This window comes from Psittacula echo (genome assembly GCF_963264785.1).
Source record: "Psittacula echo genome assembly, chromosome: 9".
Classification (NCBI taxonomy): Eukaryota; Metazoa; Chordata; class Aves; order Psittaciformes; family Psittacidae; genus Psittacula; species Psittacula echo.
Genome location: NC_137745.1, coordinates 19,314,471 through 19,338,480, shown reverse-complemented (window position 1 = coordinate 19,338,480; position 24,010 = coordinate 19,314,471). Strand labels below are relative to the sequence as shown.

Below are 24,010 nucleotides of genomic sequence, written 5' to 3'. Positions count from 1 at the left end.
AGCTATCCGGTTTTCCTCCCTCTTTCCAACACAAAGCTGTTTAAACCCACTTGGGTTAGCTCCAGTTATTTGCCTCCTGCTGTTCCCATGATGGCTGGATTTTAACCTCGCCTGTGCCATTGTGTTCTTGTGTGGTGAGACACGAGGAAAGAGGTAATATAAGCCAACTTTTCATAGCAGTCCATTATCTCTGTAAAACACACGGCCCTGAATCCCCACAGCAGACCCAGTGTGTAAGACCAGTAAGCCTGCACTTCCATGGGCATACAGGTATTGTATTATTATATATAATATATATATTATATATATTATATTTATATATTTATATATATTATATTATATAAATATATAATATATAATATATTTTTATATATATTATATATATATATATTACAGGATTGGTAATCCTCAGGTTAAAAACAACTGAGAGCCTCTGACAAAAATGTCAGTGCTCAAGTCACACTTGAGCTTTAAATTTTTAGAGCTTTAAGCAGTACAATCTAGGAAGAAAAGTTTCCATGCAGGGGCTGAAAGGAATACTAAGCAAAGATGATTCAAAATGGTAACAAAAATTCCTTTTTCATAGGCAAGACTGAAATTGCAGAAGGAAAAAAGATGACTCTAACAGGAATGACTTCATCAGAAATAAAGCAAATGTTCATGCTGTCAGACACACGGAAGTCTGGAAAAGGAAGAAATGCTACTTCAGTTTCTGGTTTGGTTCACTTCCAGTTAATGCCATTTATTTCTGTCATCCTGTACTGGTTACCTAAGAAACCAAGGAAGCTTTGAAGAGCTCTCCTATCAAAACTGAACATACAAGCAAGCAGAAGTCGTACCAACACACACACAATGAATGTAGGCTTTCCCATTAAGAGAGTATTATAGCCATGAAAGCATAATACAGGTAGTATAATATTCCATGATACAGGTAAGCATGAGGAATCTGGTACTCTCTTTTTTTAAACACAAGCTATATTTAAACCAAAAGACAATGAAGTGATGCTTATATAGAAGTAACTATTTACCTGTATATACATTTACAAAAATACATATATACATATGTATATATACATATATACATTTACAAAAATATACATGCACTTGCAAATAATTCATATCAGAACACTCAAAAATTCCTCCAAGAGCAATAAAGGGATATGACTGGCAAACAACCAAATGCAAGTATAAAAATCTGAAAAAAGAACAAAATCACAATACCCTTTTTCATCAGACTTCTTTCAAAGTTGTCTTAGATTAATAATACAATTTTTTAAACATGTTCTTTAAAAACCCTGAATTAAGCAGTGCTAGATCCCCCAGCTATGTTTTTCTTAGTGAGAATTAGAAATGATGGAAAGATTACATGGTACATGTCAGCAAGTTTTCTGATCCTTCAGGTAACTAACGAGTATCATTCTCTCAATTTAGAAAATAAATCCAATCCTCCCACAGGAAAACAAGTTAGAGAAGTAAAATACTAAGGGTGAGGAAAACAAAAAGTTTATTAGGTTGCAAGAGCAAAATAGATATAATCTCCCACTAGATTAGAAAGATGTATATATGCTTACCTTTACATTGGGCTTCTTAATGGAAACACCTCTGTACCAGCCTGAAAACAGATAAACCACACTATGTTAATTTGTGGCACTGCTTACTTTCACACAGAAGCAAGTGACTGAGAAATATGCAGCCACTGAGATCATCTCAAAAACCAGCTGTGCCTCACAGAGGCCAAAAGTTTTATAAGGTTTGGGTGTTTGTTTGTTTGTTTATTTGTTCTTGGGTTTTTTTAGTTTTGTTCAGGGGGTTTTGTGGTGTTTCCTTTTAATTTTATGGTTCTTTTGCTCTGCAGTGATGACAAGCTATTAAGAACCTGGAATTCCCAACAGGAATAAAAGCAGCTTAGTATACTTAACTCACTGTACTCACACTCATTAGCCACTGTGGCAAAGATGCATTCAGCACTCCTGCAAGACCCTCTACTGAACACTTTCTTCATGTGCTGGTACATGAGCCTTTTTGTAGTACTTTACAAGTAGTACAGACTTTAAAAACCTGGCTTTTTGAAGACAGGTAAAGCCATTACCATGCATTTCTAGTGTTGTTTAAACAAACATAAATCCTTTGTGCGTGTCTGATCTTTCGTATGTCTGTGAGGCCAGAGAACAGACTTTCAGATCTAAATTCACAAACCCAATTAGTTTTCTTGTATTTATCAGTTAGCAGCCCCAGACAGTTCAATAAACCAGGAGTAAAAGCCAATGCTGCAAAAGCTACAAGTTGAACAGAACCCAGTTACTCCTGTTTTGCACAGGTGAAAGTAACGTCACTCCATGCGAGGTTCAGGAAAAATGTGCTGAAAACACCATCCAGTTCAACAACGGAAACAGAGCACACTGCAGTCGTCATGGTAGACAAGCTCCGTAAGATACACAATACTTGAATTCTTGTTTAAAATATGCTGCTCTCCTCATATCTGGGACTAATGCTCCAGCCCCAGAATGTAAAGCTAACTAACCAACCAATAAGAACTGAGCCTGGACAACCCCACAGGAGCATGGATGACGATGAGTTCCAGGGTGTGAGTTTTATGGAGGAGGCCTGGCCATGCCCAACCATCAAAGATCTACAGGCAAAGTTGGCCAGGCCCAACTACTACACAAGCAGCAAGTTCACCTGCCTGCACATCATCTTCTACCTGCTGCAGCCCAGTATTCACACAGGCAACAACCCAAACTTAGTAAAACTAAACTCAGATAACCTAAAGCCACTATCCTTAAAAATTCTTTATGTTTTCTTGCAACTTCCTACTTTTAATGTTTTTCTTCCTACAGACAAAGGACAGACATGATTTAGTATCTGCAACATTTAAAAGAGTGCTAAGAAAACTTGTCATTAATTTGCTATGAAGAACAGAGAAGAAGAGACGAAAGTAACTGTATATTTTGTTTCTCAGAAAAAGGACTTCATACTTGGCTGAACTATGGCACGAGTCTCATCAAGAGGCTCGGAAGTGGCAAAGAGCGCACTGATTTTGTTTTAAACACAGCCTGCTAATCTTGATGCAGTTTTATTAAGGAAATTTGACTCAATATAAAAGAAAATAATTGATGAATCCAAGACATACACAAATCTTAGCATGGAAAAAAATTAAAATCCATCTTCTTTATCACACAAATTTCTCATTAAGATAGGACATAACAAAAAGATTTATTTTCCCATGAAGCAACTGCTTATGTTTAAAAGTAAAACTGTTTTCCATTTATTTCTATAGTTGATCAAACTTCATGGCAATCACATCAATATAAATATATGCACAAACATCACATACAGCTCCTTAAAATGGGTAATTTCCGTAAGTCCACACAACTGTGCCTGCAACACCTGTTTTTGAGTAACAGATGCTACATATTTTTAAGGTCACAGGAGAAAAAATGACGTATCTATCCTATGATTCATTGTTACCAACATTAAATAACAGCCTGCCGCTACCTTCTACATTCACAGACTCTGAACCTTAGAAATAAACATACATTTCAACTTCAAGATACTCAGAATGGCAAACTTGTCAGGCAATATGGAAAAACATGGTTTCCTCTAAGTTTGCTGAACAGAACTCAGAAGTGAGAACACAACCCAAGGTGTCTATCAATGATTTAGAGATAGGCAGGGTAGAGGATAAAACACATATCAAAGAAAACTACCTTATTTCTGAGTTTCCTGTTCTTAATCTCAAAACAAATCCTCACAGCTGAAACATTATGTGTTTACAGAGCTGTAAAACACTGGAATGGAAGCACCCTTGAGAAATCCCCCAGCTCATGCCTTAAACCTCTCCTCGCAGAGGTTTCGCCTGTTTTTAACGGTGTCCAGTAATTTATTATGAGGACTGAATAACACAGCCCTCCTTGCCTCTGGAAAATGATCCACGCAACATTCACTAAACTTAAATTCCAAGGTATTTCTGCACAGTATTCCAAGGAAACAGAGGGTATTTCTGCTGTTCCACACCCACCCAGATCAGTTTAAAAGTGGTGGTGTTGCACAGGTTACTTAAAACTTAAAAACGTAGAATATTAATGTCAAATGGAGATGGCAAATCCTCACTGAACAACCTATTACAGTGGCTCAGACAACGTCCGTGCACCTTCTAAGCTGAAATTTCTTTGCTGCTATTTGAATCCAGGATTTTTTTCTCTTGGAGACTACGGAAAACATTTTATTGACTTCCTTTCTGTAGGTACTTTTATATATTTGAAAATTCTTCTATTTCCCTTTTAACTTGTAGATTGTGCTCTCCAAATCTTAGTTTTCCCTTCTTGTTTTTTCAATGTGGTACGTTTTTAGAATCACCCTTCTCTAAGTTTCCTCCAACACCATGCAAGCAAGATAAAGTAAAAAGAGCTCATCAGAACCTGAATGCACTAAATGGTAATTCCTTATTTGCTTAAAGCAAACACCACCAAAACCTCATTCTGTATCTCAAAGTAAAAGCTATGAGAAAAGGCACAATGCTTTTTTTTAAAAAACACATACAGAAAATTACATCTGCATTCCATTTTTCACTAAAATGCACTAAACCTTCATTCCAGAATTAAGTGTTAAATAGATTAATACTGATATCATAATATATTTTAAAGAACATTTATTTTGGAGGATTCAATCACAACAGTCAACAAATCCAGGCAGGTGCTTCAGCTAGTAGTGATTAAAACATGTACTACATAGTTAAACCTCAATGGTGACTATGGTTTTTAGATGTTACTATATCATAAATAAGTAGTTGTTAACTCTTTATAACATTCATTTTCTAGTGGTACATGGACTTTAAGGGGTTCTGACTTCAAGAAAATGGTGAAAAAGATGGGATTTAAAATTTAAGGATCAGAAAAACATGGTTATGAAACTACAAGAATTTTGTAAGTTGATGTGAAACAACAGTCATAAGCGTCCACAATTTGAACAGATTCACTGTCTAGTAATTATCAGTAACTAATAAGAATTCGAAGACAGATGAACTTAAGGCATAAGACCAGAGCTGGAACAGAGAAAAGCTGTACTTCAAGCAAACAACACCTCCCCCCATCTAATTTTCTGATGGCAAAGAATATCCTCAAGCTGCCTGGCCTCATGGATGACCTAGGGAAAGGAAGACAGATAATTCTAACTGGGTTTCAAAAAACAAATCTCCCATCCTGGGTCTGGCTAGGATGGAGTTAACTTTGTCCACAGCAGCCTGTCTGGTCATGTGGTTTGGGTTTAGGGCTAAAATACTGCTATTAAGAGACCAACCTTTTGCATTTTGGCTACATCTCAACAGTGCTTGTACAACACTAAGGCTTCCTCTTTTTCCTGATGTGCTGGCCCCTAGCAAGTAGGCTGGGAGTAGGCAAGAAGCTGGGAGGTGCTAACTAAGATACTTGACTTGAATCAGCTAAAGGGGCAATATTCCATACTGTATAACATCATTTATTATAGGAAAACAAAAAATTAGTCTATTAAAGCACCATTTTAAACAACATCTTATTCAGGATAGGAAGGAGAACACTAAATACATCCCACACTGGTCTGATGAATTTCACGTCAAAATAAAGTAGACAAAATGACAAAGGCATCCTATAAGAGGCAAAAATACTTTCAATGATATGGATGACACTGGAAGCAAACTTTTTTTCCTTTTTTCTTTAGAGCACAGAAGAAGACAGGCATAGGATGAGCCTACTGCTTCCACCATTGCACAGTAACAACTGAAGAACATGTTGTTATGTCTGAACATTTATGAGGAGACAGGGAACAAATGCAGCACTTTGGACTGCATCTTAACATTGCATCAATGTGTATTTCTGGGTAAACACCATGACAAAGACACCTACATGATAAATTCTGATGAATGGAGGGGCAATGTTGTTTGTTTTGAAGAAACTTGAGTATGCCAGATAGGATCATAGGATGGTTCGGGTTAGAAAGAACCTTAAGAGCATCCAGTTCCAACCCCCTGCCATAGGCAGGGACACCTTCCACTAGGCCAGGTTATTCAAGGACGTGTCCAACCTGGCCTTGAACAGCACAGGAATTACCTATGCTTTCCCAATTTAACTGATTTTGAACACCTCATGCTTTATATCCTCACTATGCCCAAGACAAACTTTTAATCCAAGTACTCTAAAAGAAAACAGAACCAATCATATCCATTCCAGTGTGTTCCGGACAAGTCACTGTATCTTAAAGCCCTATTTCAACTTTGCTTTTACATAGGCTGTACTGCACAGTGCAGAAGATAAACCAAGCAGACTACACAAAGTGATACAACCACACTGTGGTCACACACACTGATCCATTCCAGCTAAACCTACCATAGAGCCTAAACAGGATGTTTCTTAGGTGAAACACAGAACCCAGGAAAGCACACAATCATTTGCAACTGTTTTTTTCAATACCAACAACACTTGATACAAGCTAAGAAAAGTGAAGAGTAAGCTGATCTACAGCTCTGCTCCCTGTATACCCTGCCCAGCAAAGAATCCCTCAAGGAGCTGCAAGAAGAATTACTTCCATGGGAATAAAATCTGAGGAAAACAGAAGGAAAAGTGCCCCATTATGCCTGTTCCCCTGTACATCAAGACCAGCACTTACTTATAATGTTTCCTTCTAAATGCATTGTCTGTACATATATTCACACTGGAGGCTACTTGAGGGCCAGTAATAAAAGCTAAATTACTTAGCAGTATATCCAAGAATGCGTCCCCAGCCCTTCCCTTTGCTTCTAGGGCTTTTTCAGCAATAGAAAGCATTAGGCTTCCTGCTTAGCTCCTCTGAACCCTAGAATTCAACAAGGCCTCTGAAAAGCAGGACAGAAAAATGGATTGTCACAACACCACATATAAAAAAAAAAGGCTTAGGTAAATAACCTATCATTCCCCTGCAACTACCTGTACAGATGGAAATTCACAGTGTGGGAAACATGAAGCCAGAAACCTGCATACTCTCGGATGAAGAGTAGTCTTTCCAAAGATGGATCTCACTCACAAGTCCCAGCAATAGTGCAAGCTTAGCTAATAGCAAAACGAGCTCTGGGGCAGGCCCACACATCTCAATCTCCTAATCTAAGCAATTAGAAGAGCTACCAAAGTTTTCTGATCTCAGAAGTGCCTTGAGCAAAACAGGATATTATTTCTAAAAGCCACCTCATAACCTTTTTCAGATTTCCACTTAATGAACAAGAGGTCTGCCGCATGGAAAACCCAGTAGCAGAAAAACAAAAGGGTCCTAATTGAAGGGGATTGATCTCTTCTCAGAAAAATAAAGCTCAACTATCTGGGTTAAATAAAGTCACATCAGCTGCAGACTGCAGGAAAAAAACCCACATACAGTATCGTAACCAGCAGAACTCTGAAAATAAACTACACAAGTATTTATGGCAAGTCCTAAAGCTGAACTTGGCACTTAAAGAAAGCACTGCTAGGAGATTCGGTTTCAAGAATTCAAACCTTTGTCCTACAAAAATAAGTATACTTTGCAGTAGCGTGAGTAACCCTCAAATCTTTTCTAGGAAGAAAGCTCTCTTTTGCACAGAATGGCCAATAAACAATTGCTTTTATCTTTTAACCTGCATATAACTAGTGTGCAGGGCTAAAGGCATTCAAAGCGACCCAGAAGAGGGATTGTAACTTTGTTTAGCAAAAGCTTCTTGATGCCGAAACCACTCAATGCCAAGACCACTCTGTTCTGAGCTTGATGCTCCAAGCAGTGCCAGGACAAGGACAAGCAGCAGATGAATACCTAATCCAGGCTGCCAACACCACGTCAGGGAGCAGCCTCATGCCAGCAGAACCACAGGAATACGCTAACAATGAACTCAGAAATGCTGCAACAAAAGCAGAAGAGACAGAACGATTTTTATCTTGGCCTTAGCCAAATAGAGGACCATCAAGAAGCCACTCCTGTGCTCCAAAGACTAGTTTAATAGCTAGGCAAGATCTACAGCAGCTGTGTGGGTCCAAGCAACTTCAGCTCCACTGGCATATTCCACAACAGGCAAAGAGGAAATGGGATGAAATGGGAAAAGAGGTATCTCACTGGAGACCTTAGGAGGGACTCAATTTGGCCCAGCCACAGGACAGGAGGTGGAAGGAAATCTGCATTTTTCCACAGCAACGACAGACAGTGTGAAGTGCAATTCCTCACTCATCTGCATGGCACAACTTGGAAGCATGGCAAAGATTATCACTTCTCAAAAAAAAAGCCCTGATTTCAAGCTGTATCTGCTGCTTAGGTATCCCAAATACCATACAGCCTTTATTTGGCCATGCTGCCACACTGCTGGAGTAATGGAAACGTTAAAGATATCACACTCATGGCTTAAGAACACTGTTATTAACATACACACGCATTAACACCATGCAAATAAATACTTGTGCGGATACCAGAATTTGCATGGGTAAGATAATACTCTTAACTGGTGCTTCAGGCATCAGCTAGTGTTTCTTCAGTGACTATATGAGAGTCCCAAGGTAATAATTAAAGTCACTGAAGTTGTAACATTTTTAATCCGAATAAACCTGCTCCCTAGCAATAAGAATAAATGGATAAAACAGACATTTAAAATTTTGCTCTGAATGCTGTTAGTTACTCACAGCTACTGAGAGCAGCAGGGCTACAGCCATTTTACTTGAAAAATGGAGTGTTCTTTAGAACATGCAGCCCACGTGTATTTCAATCAAGAAGTATGCTCAAGCTTTGTCACTTGACAGAAGAAAACTGTCTTTCAGCACTGACAGGCGGCAAACTATTGCCACACCCTGTCACCTCCTCAATGCATAGCATGTAGAGCAGGGAATACCACTTACTGTTTCAATTCTCTCTCAAGTGGCAAGATCATAAGTGGAAGGATGCAGAGAAGGGAACAGAGAGAGGGAAAAGCTGTGAAAGCCAAGCATGCACACAACTGATGTCCTGATAACTTTTGAGTGAGACCAGTCAAGAATGAGGCCCTTCAAGCAAAGAGTAACTATAAAACTACCACAGCAACATCACATGCTTCAGAGACAGCACCACATTTCATGAAACATGGATAGAGTTTTTGGTAGCTTCAGAGGAAAGGCAGATGCTACAGCACATGGGTTTCAACCCTGTCACATTAAACTAGAGACAGGGGAATGCAGTAGGAGACATTCGTCAGGTTTAGGTAGGGTTAGAAAACAGCCATTTAGACTTCTGTGTCCTGGTATGAAAGCATGCAGAATGGCAGGCACACAAATTGACTGAAACTCAAAAATTCCAATTTCAAGCACATGAACAGATCCAGAATAACAAAGACAACTATTTCACTGCATTTTATTTAAAAACATGCATACACAACCATAATGAAAGTTAAATTTGTTATCAATTGGTATCCAGATTTGTAAGACTCAGAGACAAATACACATGTGCATATACATATGTGTGTGTATGCATATATATTTATTCCTTTATTCTACGAATACATATAAAACTTAGCTGCAGAGGTACGTGAGAACTTAGTACGGGAGATTCCCTACATTGCCTGCTTTTTCATTCAATTGCTCTAAATGCAGCAATTGAATGCTTTGTACACCAGTCACTACAAAAGAGCACTTGCTCTTTTAGAATAATAATACAGTTATTCAGTAAGTCATTCTGATTAATAATACGTACATTCAGAAATATAGCTAGCTATCTGAATCTTTTGCAGCCTTGAATTCTTCAGCAAGTCTCTGAAATCATTCTTCACGTCACTAGAAGGTTCGTGTGTACGAGAATCCTTTTAACCCAGACAGCAAAGTCCCTACTTAGTAGAGAATTATGCACAAACTGTTCTAAGAAGTGAAGCTGAAACAGCAATGGATCTTCTGTCAACTCCTGCAGCAGAGACCTTTATTTGCATGGGTTCACATTAATTTATCCAATTTGTCTGACAAAAGAATCCTGGGAAGTAAGGCAGAAGCAGAAGATGAAGTATGTTTCATTTTAGATTTTCAAGGCAAACCAAGAACCACATTGAAGAACCACTCAGACAAGAATGCTTCAACAACGGATACTTTGCTTTTCTTTTAAGAACCTACTTTGCACAGTTAGTGTGCTTCTGGCCTAATTCACACATACAAGAGCTGCAGCACAAACCCCTTGAATATTCAGATGAGTTTCATCATGAGGAGTTGCAAATACTATAATCAAAATTAATATATCTTTTTCTGTATGTAAAGTCTGGGGTAAAGGCACCTTCAGTAAAACAACAGGATAGAGGGCTTAGAAAACAAAACCCCAAAAACCCTGCGCAAACACCTCCTTCCACTCAGGAAAGCACTTTGTCTGAGGACCTCCTTTCTCAGCAATTTGAAAACTGGCATGAACTGGCTTTAAGGGATCATCCTCAAAACCACTGGCAAAGGAAATACAGAGCCTAATTATTACACTGTAAAGAGACACTGGATTATCCTTTTGTTTTCCTGTAAGCACCCTGCTCCTTTGAGATTGTGCTTTTATTTCCCAGGGGTTTGAAAGTTTCCTTGATTACCAGGTCTTATTTGAAAACACCATGAGTGCTTTCAGCAAGATGCACAGTTTTATCTTAGAGTTATGCTATCCCATATAAAGTAATAAATTTCTCCTGAGCTTGCACCACGTACTAATTCACAAGATCTGACAGAATGACTACAATCACCACACGGTGCTTGAGCAAAGCTTAGCCCATTACAGCATGTGTGGTTTTTTAAACATTATCATTTGCAGGTGTAATACTGCAGGTATTGCTCACAGCACAGTTCTTCATGGATTAAACATCACTATTGCACTGTACAACTTCCATTCCACAGAATTTTTTTTACACGTGTAGGTGAAGAAGCTACTACTTTCCTCTCAAAAACAGCATGTAAGAAGTCACTTTTTCATGAAGAGTTAAGTCAGTAGGTAAAGAAACAAAACACCTGAGACGAAAAATCATCATGAGCAAAAGACAGATCTAGGCATGAGAGAAGAAAAGCAGCCTCCTGATAAGCATGTAGAAGGTTCGTGTAGCAACACTAACACTAGAGATGAAAAATGGTGTAAACTAAACAAACACAAAACCAAACCTACAACTCTCTGTTAATTTGGAATTCAAATGTGCGGATCTGGGGTTTAAATTTGTTTTAACACTTGAGGATTAAGGTTACATTATTCCACCTCAGTCAGTAGTGAAACATGTTCTCATACTGCATCTTGTCAACCTACTTCTCAGCAGACATGTTTTACACAACTTGCTTGAACATTAGGTTAAAAATAATTCTCTTACATACAACAAGTTCAATCACACTATTCATGTGAATAAAGCAAAAGGATCAGGCCATTCAATTTGTTAACACACAGACATCTCCAGCCACTGAAGAAAAAACTATAGCTATATGCTTACAACAGCGTTTTCCTTTAGGTACAAAACCACGCATAAAGATAAATGCAAAGCAATCCCCCCTAAACCCATATTCTTTAGATTTTTCACTGTGTTGCTCCCAAATGATTTGCTAACCTATTTCTTCAGTAACATTTTTCATGTGTTCAAATGCTCCTAAATAATACACACTGATATACTTAATTGAAATACAGTAGCACTGAGAAAAATACAGTAAAATAAGATACTGATTATATATTTTACATTATGAAAATTCACTGCAAGACCCAATTACAGTACAACAATCAGGTCAGGGTTCAAGATTTTCTGGACAGATGGTTAACTTAAAACACACTGACCCCCTATCAGACTGGATTAGTGCCAAGAGCACTCAGCCTTTCCTACGGAAAGTGGGTCAGATAAGGTTTATTTAAGTGCTTTGATTTGATGCATCATGATTTGCAAACAACTTATTAAAATCTGCTAGATTAAAACATTTGCATATTCTTCCATAAAAAAATGGGATTCCTTCTTGGACATCACACTTACCTTCACATTTTTCTAGGATCTGGACAGTTTCACCTAGTTCCAGGACCAAGCCTTGCGGTACAGTTCCTCGGAAGCTGCATATCACTAGAGGGTGGGGAAGAAGAGAGACACACATATGAGGGTTGAATCTTTGTGTGAATTTTTCTCCTAAGCATAGCACTTTAGCTCACTCCTTACATAAAAATAGCTATTACATAGCTGCTCAGAAAACCTGTCAGCCCCCTTTTCCTCAGCAGGTATCTTTATTTTGGCCCTTATCAGAAATGGAGCTTAGCAGCAACATAAAAGCTGTGCTTTTTAAAAGAGTTTTGAATTAAGCAAGGCTTGTAATCGCTTTAATCACCAAGCTCTGATTCAAATTACATACAGAGATTTCCTTATCTCACAATTCTTCCTCTTAGTAACAACCCATCAATGGAAAAGGCAGCGCTAACTGCAAAGATTACAATAGGAAGTCAACTGCAGGAATTACTTGCCTCCAAGTTGAAACTATTTAAGTATCCTCTGTGCAATTAATACACTGCAAAAATTAGGAAACGAAACAACTTTAAAAATAATTTTTAAAAAGTTATCATTATGATTTATTCTTTAACCATAGTAATCAAAATAGAACAGGGACATGGACATGGGTAGTTACCTGAAACATAACATGTCAAAAAAAGGATGAACTGCAAATAAGGCCCACCCCCACCCCCAGTCCTGTAATGCCTGTTTATCAGCATTCAAAACCCCACTTAGGCTCAGATTTAATTCAATCATTCAAGTACTTTGTCGTAAGTAAATACATGCTGAGACACAGAGTATGTCCCAACACCTACACATGCACACCAGAGCACTACAAGTGAAACTGCATGAGTTGAAACAGTGACCTCCAGTGGGCATCCTCCTTCTTCCCAATTTAAAAGAACAACCTCCTTTAAATGCAAACATTCAAGCTATGGGTGAGATGTTCCCATGGGATGGAGCTGCATTTCATCTCCTCCCTGAACGCCTTTTTGTGTCAAAGCCACCAAATCCTTTATGACTAAAAGCCTCCCTCTGCAGGACTTCAAGCAGTTAGCCAAAAACTCTGAAGTCCAGGGGAACAGCATGGAAACTAAGATTATCAACTGCACAACCCACCACAAGGGATGTTTCTTGAACCTTGAATTTAAAAAAAATATGAGAAAAGCATAGTGAAAACTTCCATCAAAACAAAACAGTTTCAACCTCTATACACAGATCTCACACAGGGAAACAGCAAACCCCAACAAACTACATACAAAAGGCAAATACCCACACAGATGACACCAATATGAGAAAGAATCTGAATCACAGAATCATAGAATAGTTAGGGTTGGAAAAGACCTTAAGATCATCTAATTCCAAGCCCCCTGCCATGGACAGGGACACCTCCCACTAAACTATGCCACCCAAGGCTCTGTCCAACCTGGCCTTGAACACCACCAGGGATGGAGCATTCACAACTTCCCTGGGCAACCCATTCCAGTGCCTCACCACTCTAACAGTAAAGAACTTCTTCCTTATATCCAATCTAAACTTCCCCTGTTTAAGTTTTAACCCATTACCCCTTGCCCTACCACTACAGTCCCTAGTGAAGAGTTCCTCTCCAGCATCCTTGTATGCCCCCTTCAGATACTGGAAGGCTGCTGTGACAGCATCGAACATTTGCTCTTCCACAGTGAGACTCAATGCAGTGTTTCATTAAAGAGCAAAACAAAAACAGGGATTCCATCAACAAACCTAAACTGTTCTCTCAGCTCATTCAGCCCAGAAGTCAATGCTGGTTGGATGAAGTTGTAAATGCTTGCTTACAGAGAGAGGAGAAACACAGCAACTGGCTCCAGACTGGAGTAACACAGACAACATAATCAAAGGAAAGCACTCAGCTTATCAGCATTCTGGATTCATTCTTTGCCCGTAGAGAAATCATAAATATGGATTTTAACCGAAGAAAAACTACTTAATGCTTCTCCCAAAGTGCAGGAACACCAACAACTGCCAAACACTTAACATGCAGGACACAATCAAACCTCTAACAGCTTCATTAAGTATTTTAGATACCAGTGTCCTTTAAATATAGGATATTCCTCTTTCTAATAGGCAGTTTTAACAGAAAGGTACAAGCACCTTTGATTTTTAAGCTGCTTTGCAAAATAAAATCCTACATTAAAACAATGTGACTTTTCTGTAGAGACCACCAAAGTCTAAATTGTTTAAGTTTTCCTAAAAAATCCAAGTATGTCTCAAACCCACAAGATTTTAAAAATCCTGGGTGAAAAGCTACTACTGAGAACACCAGAAAAATAGAGAAATGTTAATACAGCAACAAGATTCATGCATTTATGAGAGAAATTCTAAATACATAACTATTAAAACATTAATATATATGACAATATTAAATCAAAATTTCAGGCTATTTTCAGCTTTTCTGAACATGGCAACCAAGACTATCATGACATAGAGACACCAATCTCGGGACACATGAGTTTTAGTGGTTGTAGGCAAATGAGTAGTTTGAATTATAGAGAGATTAATGACTGACTGATCTTACTGAGCCCAACAAGAAACAGCCTGAAAACCATCACTGCATGTTAACACTGCATTTCAAGTGTTTAACTGGCAAACAGCTGGCTTCCTATGACAATTATTTACTATATGAAAACTGCTAAATAAAGAATACGACCAAGAAAGAAACTGGGTGTGATGCAGCTACTAGTACTCTGGTCATCAAATACCTGCCTCTTATCTAACAATAAAAAGTGAGCTTGGAACAAAAGCCAAAGGAAAGGTAGCAGGAAAATGCAGTACTGTTTTTTTTTCCAACTGCAGATACAATAGATTTTGAAAATACGGCCAAGAATAACGACTTTAATATATTGAGGCTCACAAGAAGTCATTCTAATAGATCTGCTAGTTTATAGATACAAACTGTCCATTTATAAACGGGTTCTACTGGTCACACAAAGAAAATATAAGGACTCTACTGCATCAACATGTAATCAGCCTTTTAGCATTCAGAGTACTCTATTACTAAGAACAGCCAAAACTCTGTTCTTAGATCTACTTCAGTCAAGAAAAAAAAAGGCTAACGAACCAAAAATCACAGAAAAGAGATGAACTGATCCCATCAGCTGCAGATACAATTGGGATGAGCATTCTCAATTACAAAATAAGTTCTCATACAAAAATAACACCCCCTCATGTTCCTCATTCTGAATTCACACAGCAGTATGAAATCCAATTTCTTCATTGATAAGTCGGCTGTCAACCATAAATTACACAAGTCTCTTCTGCTTGACCGTTTTAATAATCAATAGCGGGTGTGAAAAGTAATAATGCACATTTTCAAAACAATACATGCCAAATCTCAAGCACAGCTGAACTTTGCAGCCACACTAAACCCAAGTCAGGAAAAACTATGGAACCCAAATAACGAGACCAAATACATCAAACCATACCTTGTTAAAACTCTTTAACAAGATCACAATTTAACACCTCTGAAATAAAAAAAGAAGAGTAAAAATAACTACTGATTATTACAGAATCTTGGAAATTAGAGGCTATTTTATAGTATACGATCCCAAAATTACTCCCAAAGTTACGGATGTTAATCATTCGTTAAGCTAAAAATGCATTATGCAACTCAATCTTACTGATGAAGTCAGTTTCAGATATAGAATTCTTCTTAGCAGTACTATTTGAAAAATATGAGCACAAATGTGTGTAGGAAATACGGAATAATTTAACCATTCTGGAGAAAATAATTCACAGAGAGGATTCTGGTAACTGACTCCTGTCCTTCCCACAGAGAAATTCATTAGAGCATATGATCATCTCCAAACTGTCCATCAACCAACAAGTCTACAACAGTCATCTCCTCAGTCACCAGAATACAGAAGTAATGCATCATCAAAACAGGCACAGAGCAAAGCTTTTACCCACCAGGTAACAGATCTGAATGATCCCTCTGGGATTCCAGGACAGACTGCTGATATACTTAGCATCTATTTTCCTTTATTAAACCCCCTTGCTACCATTCAAGTTTATAAGGTCACAGTTTCCCCGCACAGAATGCCATTTCAGGCAGCAGTTAAACCCAACCTTCTGCCAAAGAGCACATGCCACTTTCAGGAATTATCTCCAAGCCACAAGTTCCTTAACTGTGGTACTTGAACTGTATCAAAGTGGGCCACAGCAAAATAAACCCTCTGTACCTCTGTAATTTATCAACAAGAAAATCACAAACTAGTTTGCATAAGCAGTTACTCTCAAGCTGCAGCAGAAGGTATGGAGGAACTGCGGGGTATAACATGTAAGAACTGATGGCATTGGAATAACAGTTTGGAGGCCAAAGATCCAGGAGAGGACAGACTCAGAAGCATTTTACTTGCTTATGGACAAGCCCTGACACAGTATAAGCCACTCCATTGTAAGCCACCAGCAGTAAGAGAAACTGCTTCAAAAGAATAAAGGCTCAGAGATAAACATGACATCTTAAGAAAGAGTCAGTGCATCTGTGCACAGCTTACTCCATTTACATTAGATATCTAAAGCAGCTGCTTGCTATGTGGACAAAGAAGATGCAGTTGATACAATTCAGCAGGCTTTACAAAATAAGTTCTCAAACAGCCCCTGTCAAAAGCTCTTGCACAAACCGAGCGTGGCTGTGATAAAGTGGGAAGGCATTTGCACAGATAAATGACTAGCAAAAAAGATATAAAAGTAGCAGCTGGTTTTCTCGGTGAAGACAGATTGACCAGCAAGCTCTAATGGGATCTCTGTTGGAGCTGTTTCTGTTTGAAATATTTCTAAATGCTCCAGAAAAGCTGATCATTTAGAAAAGTGACAAAATTTGTGAAGCCACTCAAGCTATTTGGGGTAATAAAGAGTTGCCAGTGGCCCAAAGTACCACAAATGGAACTGGCAGATGAACACCATTGAGCTCATCTACATGTTGTTTCATAGAACAACAATCCTCACCTTACATAGAAAAAGACTGCCTCTCCCCTTGCTCTTACAGCACTGAGTAAAACCTTGAAATGTCATCCACAGTTCTTGAAATAAGCTCAATGCTCAGCCACTGTCCAGCATCACCTGCCCTGCCCACTAAGACATCCCAGCAAAATGCCATCTTGGAGGAAAAAAAGGGAAGACACTATTACTAGGTCTACTGGGGGCTGGTGGAGCTAGTCTGGCAAAGAGGAGAAAGAGCGGTTTTGGTAGGAGGCTTGCCAGAGTGGTCCAGGATGCTTTAAACTAGATGTGTTGGGGGAGGGGGGCATCATTCCATCCCAGCACTCCCAGTCAGTTGCCAGCCCCCATAATAAATGCTCAGAGCGATGCAGAGATATTCCAGCTGCTCCAGCCAATGAGCCGGCTTCATTTGGAGCTTAGCTCAGATGCCTCTATACAAACGCCCGTAGCATGGGGAACAAAGAAGAGGAATTAGAGATGTGTGCACGTCTACGGGGGTATGATATAATAGTCATCACAGAAACATGGTGGGGTGGCTCCTACGACTGGAGGGTTGGAATGGAAGGTTACAGGCTCTTTAGAAAAGACAGGCCCGGCAGGCAGGGAGAGAGAGTTGCTATTTATGTTAGGGATAGGCTGGAGAGTATGGAACTCTGGGGATGGGTGAGAAGTCAACAGAGAGTTTGTGGGTCACGGTTAAAGGGACAACTGCGATGGGGGACATTACTGTGGGGATCTGTTACAAACCACCTGATCAAGAGGAATCTGTGGATGAAGTGCTCTATAGACAGATAGGAAGAGCCTCATGCTCACAGGCCTTTGTTCTCATGGGAGACTTCAACCACACTGATATCTGTTGGAGTGCAGGTACGGCCCGGCACAGGCAGTCCAGGAGGTTACTTGATTGTGTGGAAGACAACTTCCTTCTGCAAGTAATAGAGGAGCCGACAAGGAGAGGTGCCACGCTTGACCTTGTGCTCACCAACAGGGAAGGGCTCGCTGGAAATGTGATGCTCCAGGGCAGCCTTGGTTGCAGTGATCATGAGATGGTCGAATTCAAGATCCTCGGGACAGTGAGAAGAGCGTGCAGCAAGCTCACTGCCCTGGACTTCAAGACAGCAGACTTTGGCCTCTTCAGGAACCTGTTTAGTAAGGTTCCATGGGATATAGCCCTAGAGGGCAGGGGGGCCCAAGGCTGCTGGTTGTTATTCAAGGATCACCTGCTACAAGCTCAGCAGTGTTGCATCCCAACTAGAAGGAAGTGCAGCAGGAGGGCCAGGAGACCTCCTTGGATGGATAAGGAGCTGCTCAGGAAAATTCAAAGGAAAAAAGAGGCTTATAAAAGGTGGAAGCAGGGACAGGCGGCCTAGGAAGAATACAGGGATGTTGTCCGGGAAGCTAGGGACCAGGTTAGGAAAGCTAAGGCCCAGTTAGAATTAAACTTGGCTAGGGATGTTAAGGATAACAGGAAGGGATTCTGTAGGTACGTAGAGAATAAAAGACAGATGAGGGACAACGCAGGCCCCCTCCGGAAGCTATCAGGAGAACTGGCTATCCGGGATTTGGAGAAGGCTGAGGTTCTTAATGACTTCTTTGCCTTGGTCTTCACTGGCAAAGGCTCTGACTGCACCACCCAAGCCTTGGAAGGCAGACGCAGGGACTGTAAGAATGAAGACCCCAGGCCCACTGTAGGAGAGGATCTGGTTCGAGACCATCTTAAAAACCTGAACGTACACAAGTCCATGGGACCTGATGAAATCCATCCATGGGTCCTGAAGGAGCTGGCGAATGAAGTTGCTAAGCCACTGGCCATCATATTTGAAAAATCATGGCAGTCAGGTGAAGTTCCCGATGACTGGAAAAAGGGAAATATAACCCCCATTTTCAAGAAGGGGAAAATTGATGACCCGGGGAATTACAGACCAGTCAGTCTCACCTCTGTGACTGGCAAAATCTTGGAGCAGATTCTACTGGAAGGCATGCTAAGGCACATGAAAAACAACAAGGTGGTTGGTGACAGCCAGCATGGCTTCACTAAGGGGAAATCCTGCCTGACCAATTTGGTGGCCTTCTATGATGGGGCTACGAAACTGATGGACAGGGGCAGAGCAGTTGACGTCATCTACCTGGACGTGTGCAAAGCATTCGACACTGTCCCACACGACATCCTTGTCTCTAAATTGGAGAGACATCAATTTGATGGGTGGAGCACTCGGTGGATAAAGAACTGGCTGGATGGCTGCACGCAAAGAGTTGTGGTCAATAGCTCAATGTCCGGCTGAAGACCGGTAACGAGTGGTGTCCCTCAGCGATCGGTGTTGGGACCGGTCTTGTTCAACATCTTTGTCGGTGACATGGACAGTGGGATTGAGTGCGCCCTCAGCAAGTTTGCCGATGACACCAAGCTGTGTGGTTCTGTTGACAGGCTGGAGGGAAGGGATGCCACCCAGAGGGACCTTGACACACTTGTGAGGTGGGCTGATGCCAACCTTATGAAGTTTAACCATGCCAAGTGCAAGGTCCTACACCTGGGTCGGAGCAATCCCAGGCATGGCTACAGGTTGGGCAGAGAAGAGATTCAGAGCAGCCCTGTGGAGAAGGACTTGGGGGTGTTCGTCGATGAAAAAATGAACATGAGCTGGCTGCAGTGTGCGCTTGCAGCCCAGAAAGCCAACCGTATCCTGGGCTGCATCAAAAGGAGTGTGACCAGCAGGTCGAAGGAGGTGATCCTGCAACTCTACTCTGCTCTCATGAGACCTCACTTGGAGTATTGTGTGCAGTTCTGGTGTCCTCAACATAAAAAGGACATGGAACCGTTGGAACAAGTCCAGAGGAGGGCCATGAGGATGCTCAGGGGACTGGAGCACCTCCCGTATGGAGACAGGCTGAGAAAGTTGGGGCTGTTCAGCCTGGAGAAGAGAAGGCTGCGTGGAGACCTCATAGCAGCCTTCCAGTATCTGAAGGGGGCCTACAAGGATGCTGGGGAGGGACTATTCATCAGGGACTGTAGTGACAGGACAAGGGGTAACGGGTCCAAACTTAAACAGGGGAAGTTTAGATTGGATATAAGGAAGAAGTTCTTTACTGTTATAGAGTGGTGAGGCACTGGAATGGGTTGCCCAGGGAGGTTGTGAATGCTCCATCCTTGGCAGTGTTCAAGGCCAGGTTGGATGAGGCCTTGGGTAACATGGTTTAGTGTGAGGTGTCCCTGCCCATGGCAGGGGTGTTGGAACTAGATGATCTTGGGGTCCTTTCCCACCCTAACTATTCTATGATTCTATGATTACCTCTACTACTGTATAAAATCCACAGTGAACCCCCATGTGCCAGTTTTCCCCTTTCCTCTTTGTCTAAAAGGTTGGAACAGATTAAGAAAAGATAGAAAGTAAGGCAAGAGAGGGACTGCACAAAGGCTTTTGTACGATTGTTAACCAAGACAGGACTCTACCCCCAGTAAGACTGACAGCTGAAAGGGGTGGAGAGAGTGTAACTCGTAAGTTTCATGGACAGGGTGAACAAGGAACAATTGCTGATCATCTCTTCCAGTACAAAAAAGCCAAGCAGGACTTTACTAAATAAAGTACTTTTCCACACAGAGCATAAACTGTGCAACTCCTCATGAGATGCTGGGGGTGATAAAAAGATAATAAAAACATAAATCACTTGTTCAAAAGCAAACAGGGCAAATTAATGGATGTGCAATACCTGAGGCTCTACAAGTCCCTGACCCAGAAAGCACTTCAGTCTTGGGAAAGCATCACATACGCTCACCTTGCTGTGCTACCTATTGTAAATGCCTGTTGCTGGTCACTGTCAAGGGCAGGACACTAAATGAGGTGGGCAAGTGGCTGAAGTGTTATGACAGCTCTCGTACTGTTATTATTGGGATCACAGCCTGAACTTTTGCCGCCTCTTGCAGTCTATTGATTTGTGACCTCATGTGAACAGTATTATGGTAAAAAGAGAATACAATTCACTCTTAAGAGAAATGCTAAATTAGATTTCATGTGTGTCATTATTACTTTCTGCTGCCTGCCTAAACAAAAGAGCTGTTTCCCCTTTTGCTGTGGTACAGTTTAAAATATGGCTTCCTTTCGTAATTCCTTCTATTAAATTCCCTATGTCCCAGCTTCCCCACCCAGTCTTACCTGGGTTGCAATGCTTCCACACATCATTTTTCTTCTCAAATGGATTATGTCAATTATGTTCATTATGTGATAAACATAGTAATAAAAATGTGTCACATTTTCTGTATGAACAGTGGGAAAACCCAAAACAGGAACAGGTAAATGCCAGAGACAATACAGCACAATACAGCCAAATCCAGATCACGCAGCATCTAGCTGCTAATTCCCCTGAAACAGCAGTTTTTCTTAGTATATACATAGAAATGTTTTGCAGCACAATGAACTGCCTCAGGCACATGCCTGCTCACACACTTTGTTTTTCTCAACCTATTTCTATACATTGTAGTTAAGCCTACAAAAATATTTTGACATAGCTTAATGTTCTATTTACAAGATGAAATAACAGTTCAGCCCATAATAAGGAATTTGTTTATTTTCATAAATGAACAGAGCCCTTTTCCTGCCCTTTCCCTCCCCACCATCCAAGATGTGCCAATAGAAATTGGAAGTATTAATTTAGATGAAGGCTGAAAAACAAAATCAGTTCAGGAGGTTTCCATTGTCCCGTCTTCCTTCTAGAAATCTAAATTAGGTTTCTCTAATCATAAAGTTGGACTATTATTTACTCCTCATGTTTTCTCTTCCCCAATAGAAATCCTTGCTGCTAGAAAAGATCCAATATGCTAAACCACATTTGTTTATTCTAAGATGTTGGTGAGGCCTTGATTTAATGAACTCTATGGGTTATCTTTGGAGAAAAACCCACTACATTTCATATTATCAGCTGTGAACATGCCTCTTTTTGTTTGTTTCACTGGGCCTTTTTTAGTTGCATAATGTGACAACAAAAAGTTCCTAAACTCCTTCCACTGTAACAATCATCACTTTGCAAACTTTCAACAAATCTCTATTTACTTATTACTGGCTTCAAAGTACACATGCCCTTGGCCTTTGTGACAGTATTTTCCAGTTCACAGCTGTCCTAGGTTCAGCTACACAGCACTGCAGCAGCTACAAAGAAGGAGAAAAATAACTGCTACAGCTGAACCCAGGACATCAACTCATTATTATTATCAGTCTTATTAAAATTCTGGTAACTTGCAATATTTTTAGCTGGCACTCGCAGAACAAGCATTTCAGATTAAAGCCTGCCATTTAATTTCTGTAAATGCTTTGTACGACACTCAGCCTGCAGTTATTCAGGCACTGCACTGATCAAGTCCTAAGTATATCTTTGACCAAATTAATTTCAGAACGAATTGGCAAGGGTATTGCATGGGAGAAGCACAGCTGCAGTTGTGTTGCTCTATACCCAGATTACTTAATTCCATACCCTACCAATTCATGATCACAGTCAGCAGATACTGAATTGTGTTTTATGCTACAAATGTCAAAGTTTTCTGATGGTGTAATTTATGCTTTGTAACACATAACCATATTTTAAACTCACAATTCTCATCACACCAGCCGAGAGTTTGGTGTTCATTTTTACTTTGGGTAAACACAAATAACAAACTCTTAAATGGCACAGTCCTTATAAAAAACCTCATATTTAACTACTAGTCATTCTCACTATTACTAGTTAAGATGGGATAAGTCAATCCCTGAGCCTAAGATTGATTAATATTGATTAAACTTTAAGAAAATAATGTAATTACTTCAGACTAATAAATTAATGTTATGATGAGGATGTTTCTTCCCTTAAAATGTGGATTTTGTATTAATCCATCTATTAAAAATATCTAGTATCAAGCAGTATAAGATAGTCTTAACAGCTGAATAAGATTGTTTTCTTCCCTGTAATACCCAGATGATAATTAAGGCTCCATGCAACATAATGTAAGAGTCACTGAAGCAGGTAAGGTGGCTTTACATCCTATACCTTTTCCTTAACAGAGGCTAAAACGGGAGGTGCAGGAAGGGTGTTAGATTAGGGCAAGGATGTAGCTTTCCCCAGCTTGAGTCATCCGTGGACTGAGACTTCCTAAAGTAGGTTTTATTAGTATTAATTTTATATATGTATTTAATAGCACTTTCTATACTGCTTCTTCTACAGAGCCAGCCACGTATTCTTGAACCATATCAACATCACCCCAGAACTCCAAGCTTCACTTCCGCATCATATAGAAAGCAGTTTTTAGTTCTTGGGATCTAGTATCACCAATGCCTCTAGGATTTGTATTAAAACCAAGTGATCAATCAATTTCTATTCTTCCTCTACACAGTTTTTATGGGTTTAGAATCTTCCAAACTACCTTTTCTTAATAATTTCTTTTCCAAGAAGGGTGACAGATGCTCATTATTTGTGTCTAGATCTGGCAGACAAGGCAAAGCCTCTAAGCCACAGCAATGTAACCGCACAAGGAAAAAACCTAACATTGACAGAAGTTACCATGCAGAGGAAAAGACAGCCAGAGTCAAGATTTAGCTTTACCTTTCTCTAAGGCAACTGTGTTGCACGATCATGCCTACAGGCAGCAAAGAATTCATACTTTCCAAACCACCACATACCTTCCAGTCTCAGCCCCTCAGAACTACCAACCTTTTCCCAACACAAAGTGGTAGTTCTTTCAAACAGAAAATTGTGGGTTTAATAATTTAAAAGACAAAGATAATTTATGAAGGAAAAAAATTCTCCACATTCTAATAACAAATTAAAGGCCAATATAATTAATTTTTTGTGGAAGTGCCTGATTAAAGCTGGCAGCCTCATGAATTGCACAGTTAGACTCTGATGATATTTGACAAGGAAGCAGAACCACAAGGAAATTAAAATTAAAGCATTTTCATTTTATTCTACAAATACCTAGAAGAATGTTTTGACCTTCCCAGTATAGCTTCCAAGTATTTAAATGATTAATTGTGGGTGCGAGTTTCAATTATTTGCCCAAAATTATTTTATTTGCAAGTTCAGGCCACATTCAGCGAGTATGCTTACAAAGGAAAGAGGGAACAAACCCCAGACTTCTAAAAC

General features: G+C 39.9%; 1 protein-coding gene across 1 annotated transcript in view; it reads right to left on the bottom strand.

Annotated features, from left to right (window-relative positions):
* Positions 1–24,010, bottom strand: part of DOCK3 (dedicator of cytokinesis 3) — a gene marked incomplete at its 5' end in the record, with an annotated part of 211,656 nt that overhangs the window by 176,683 nt on the left and 10,963 nt on the right. The window contains 2 exons of the mRNA XM_080625333.1: positions 1,572–1,612; positions 11,933–12,016. Of these exons, the coding sequence (XP_080481459.1) occupies positions 1,572–1,612; positions 11,933–12,016 (125 nt within the window). The remainder of the gene's footprint in view (positions 1–1,571; positions 1,613–11,932; positions 12,017–24,010) is intronic.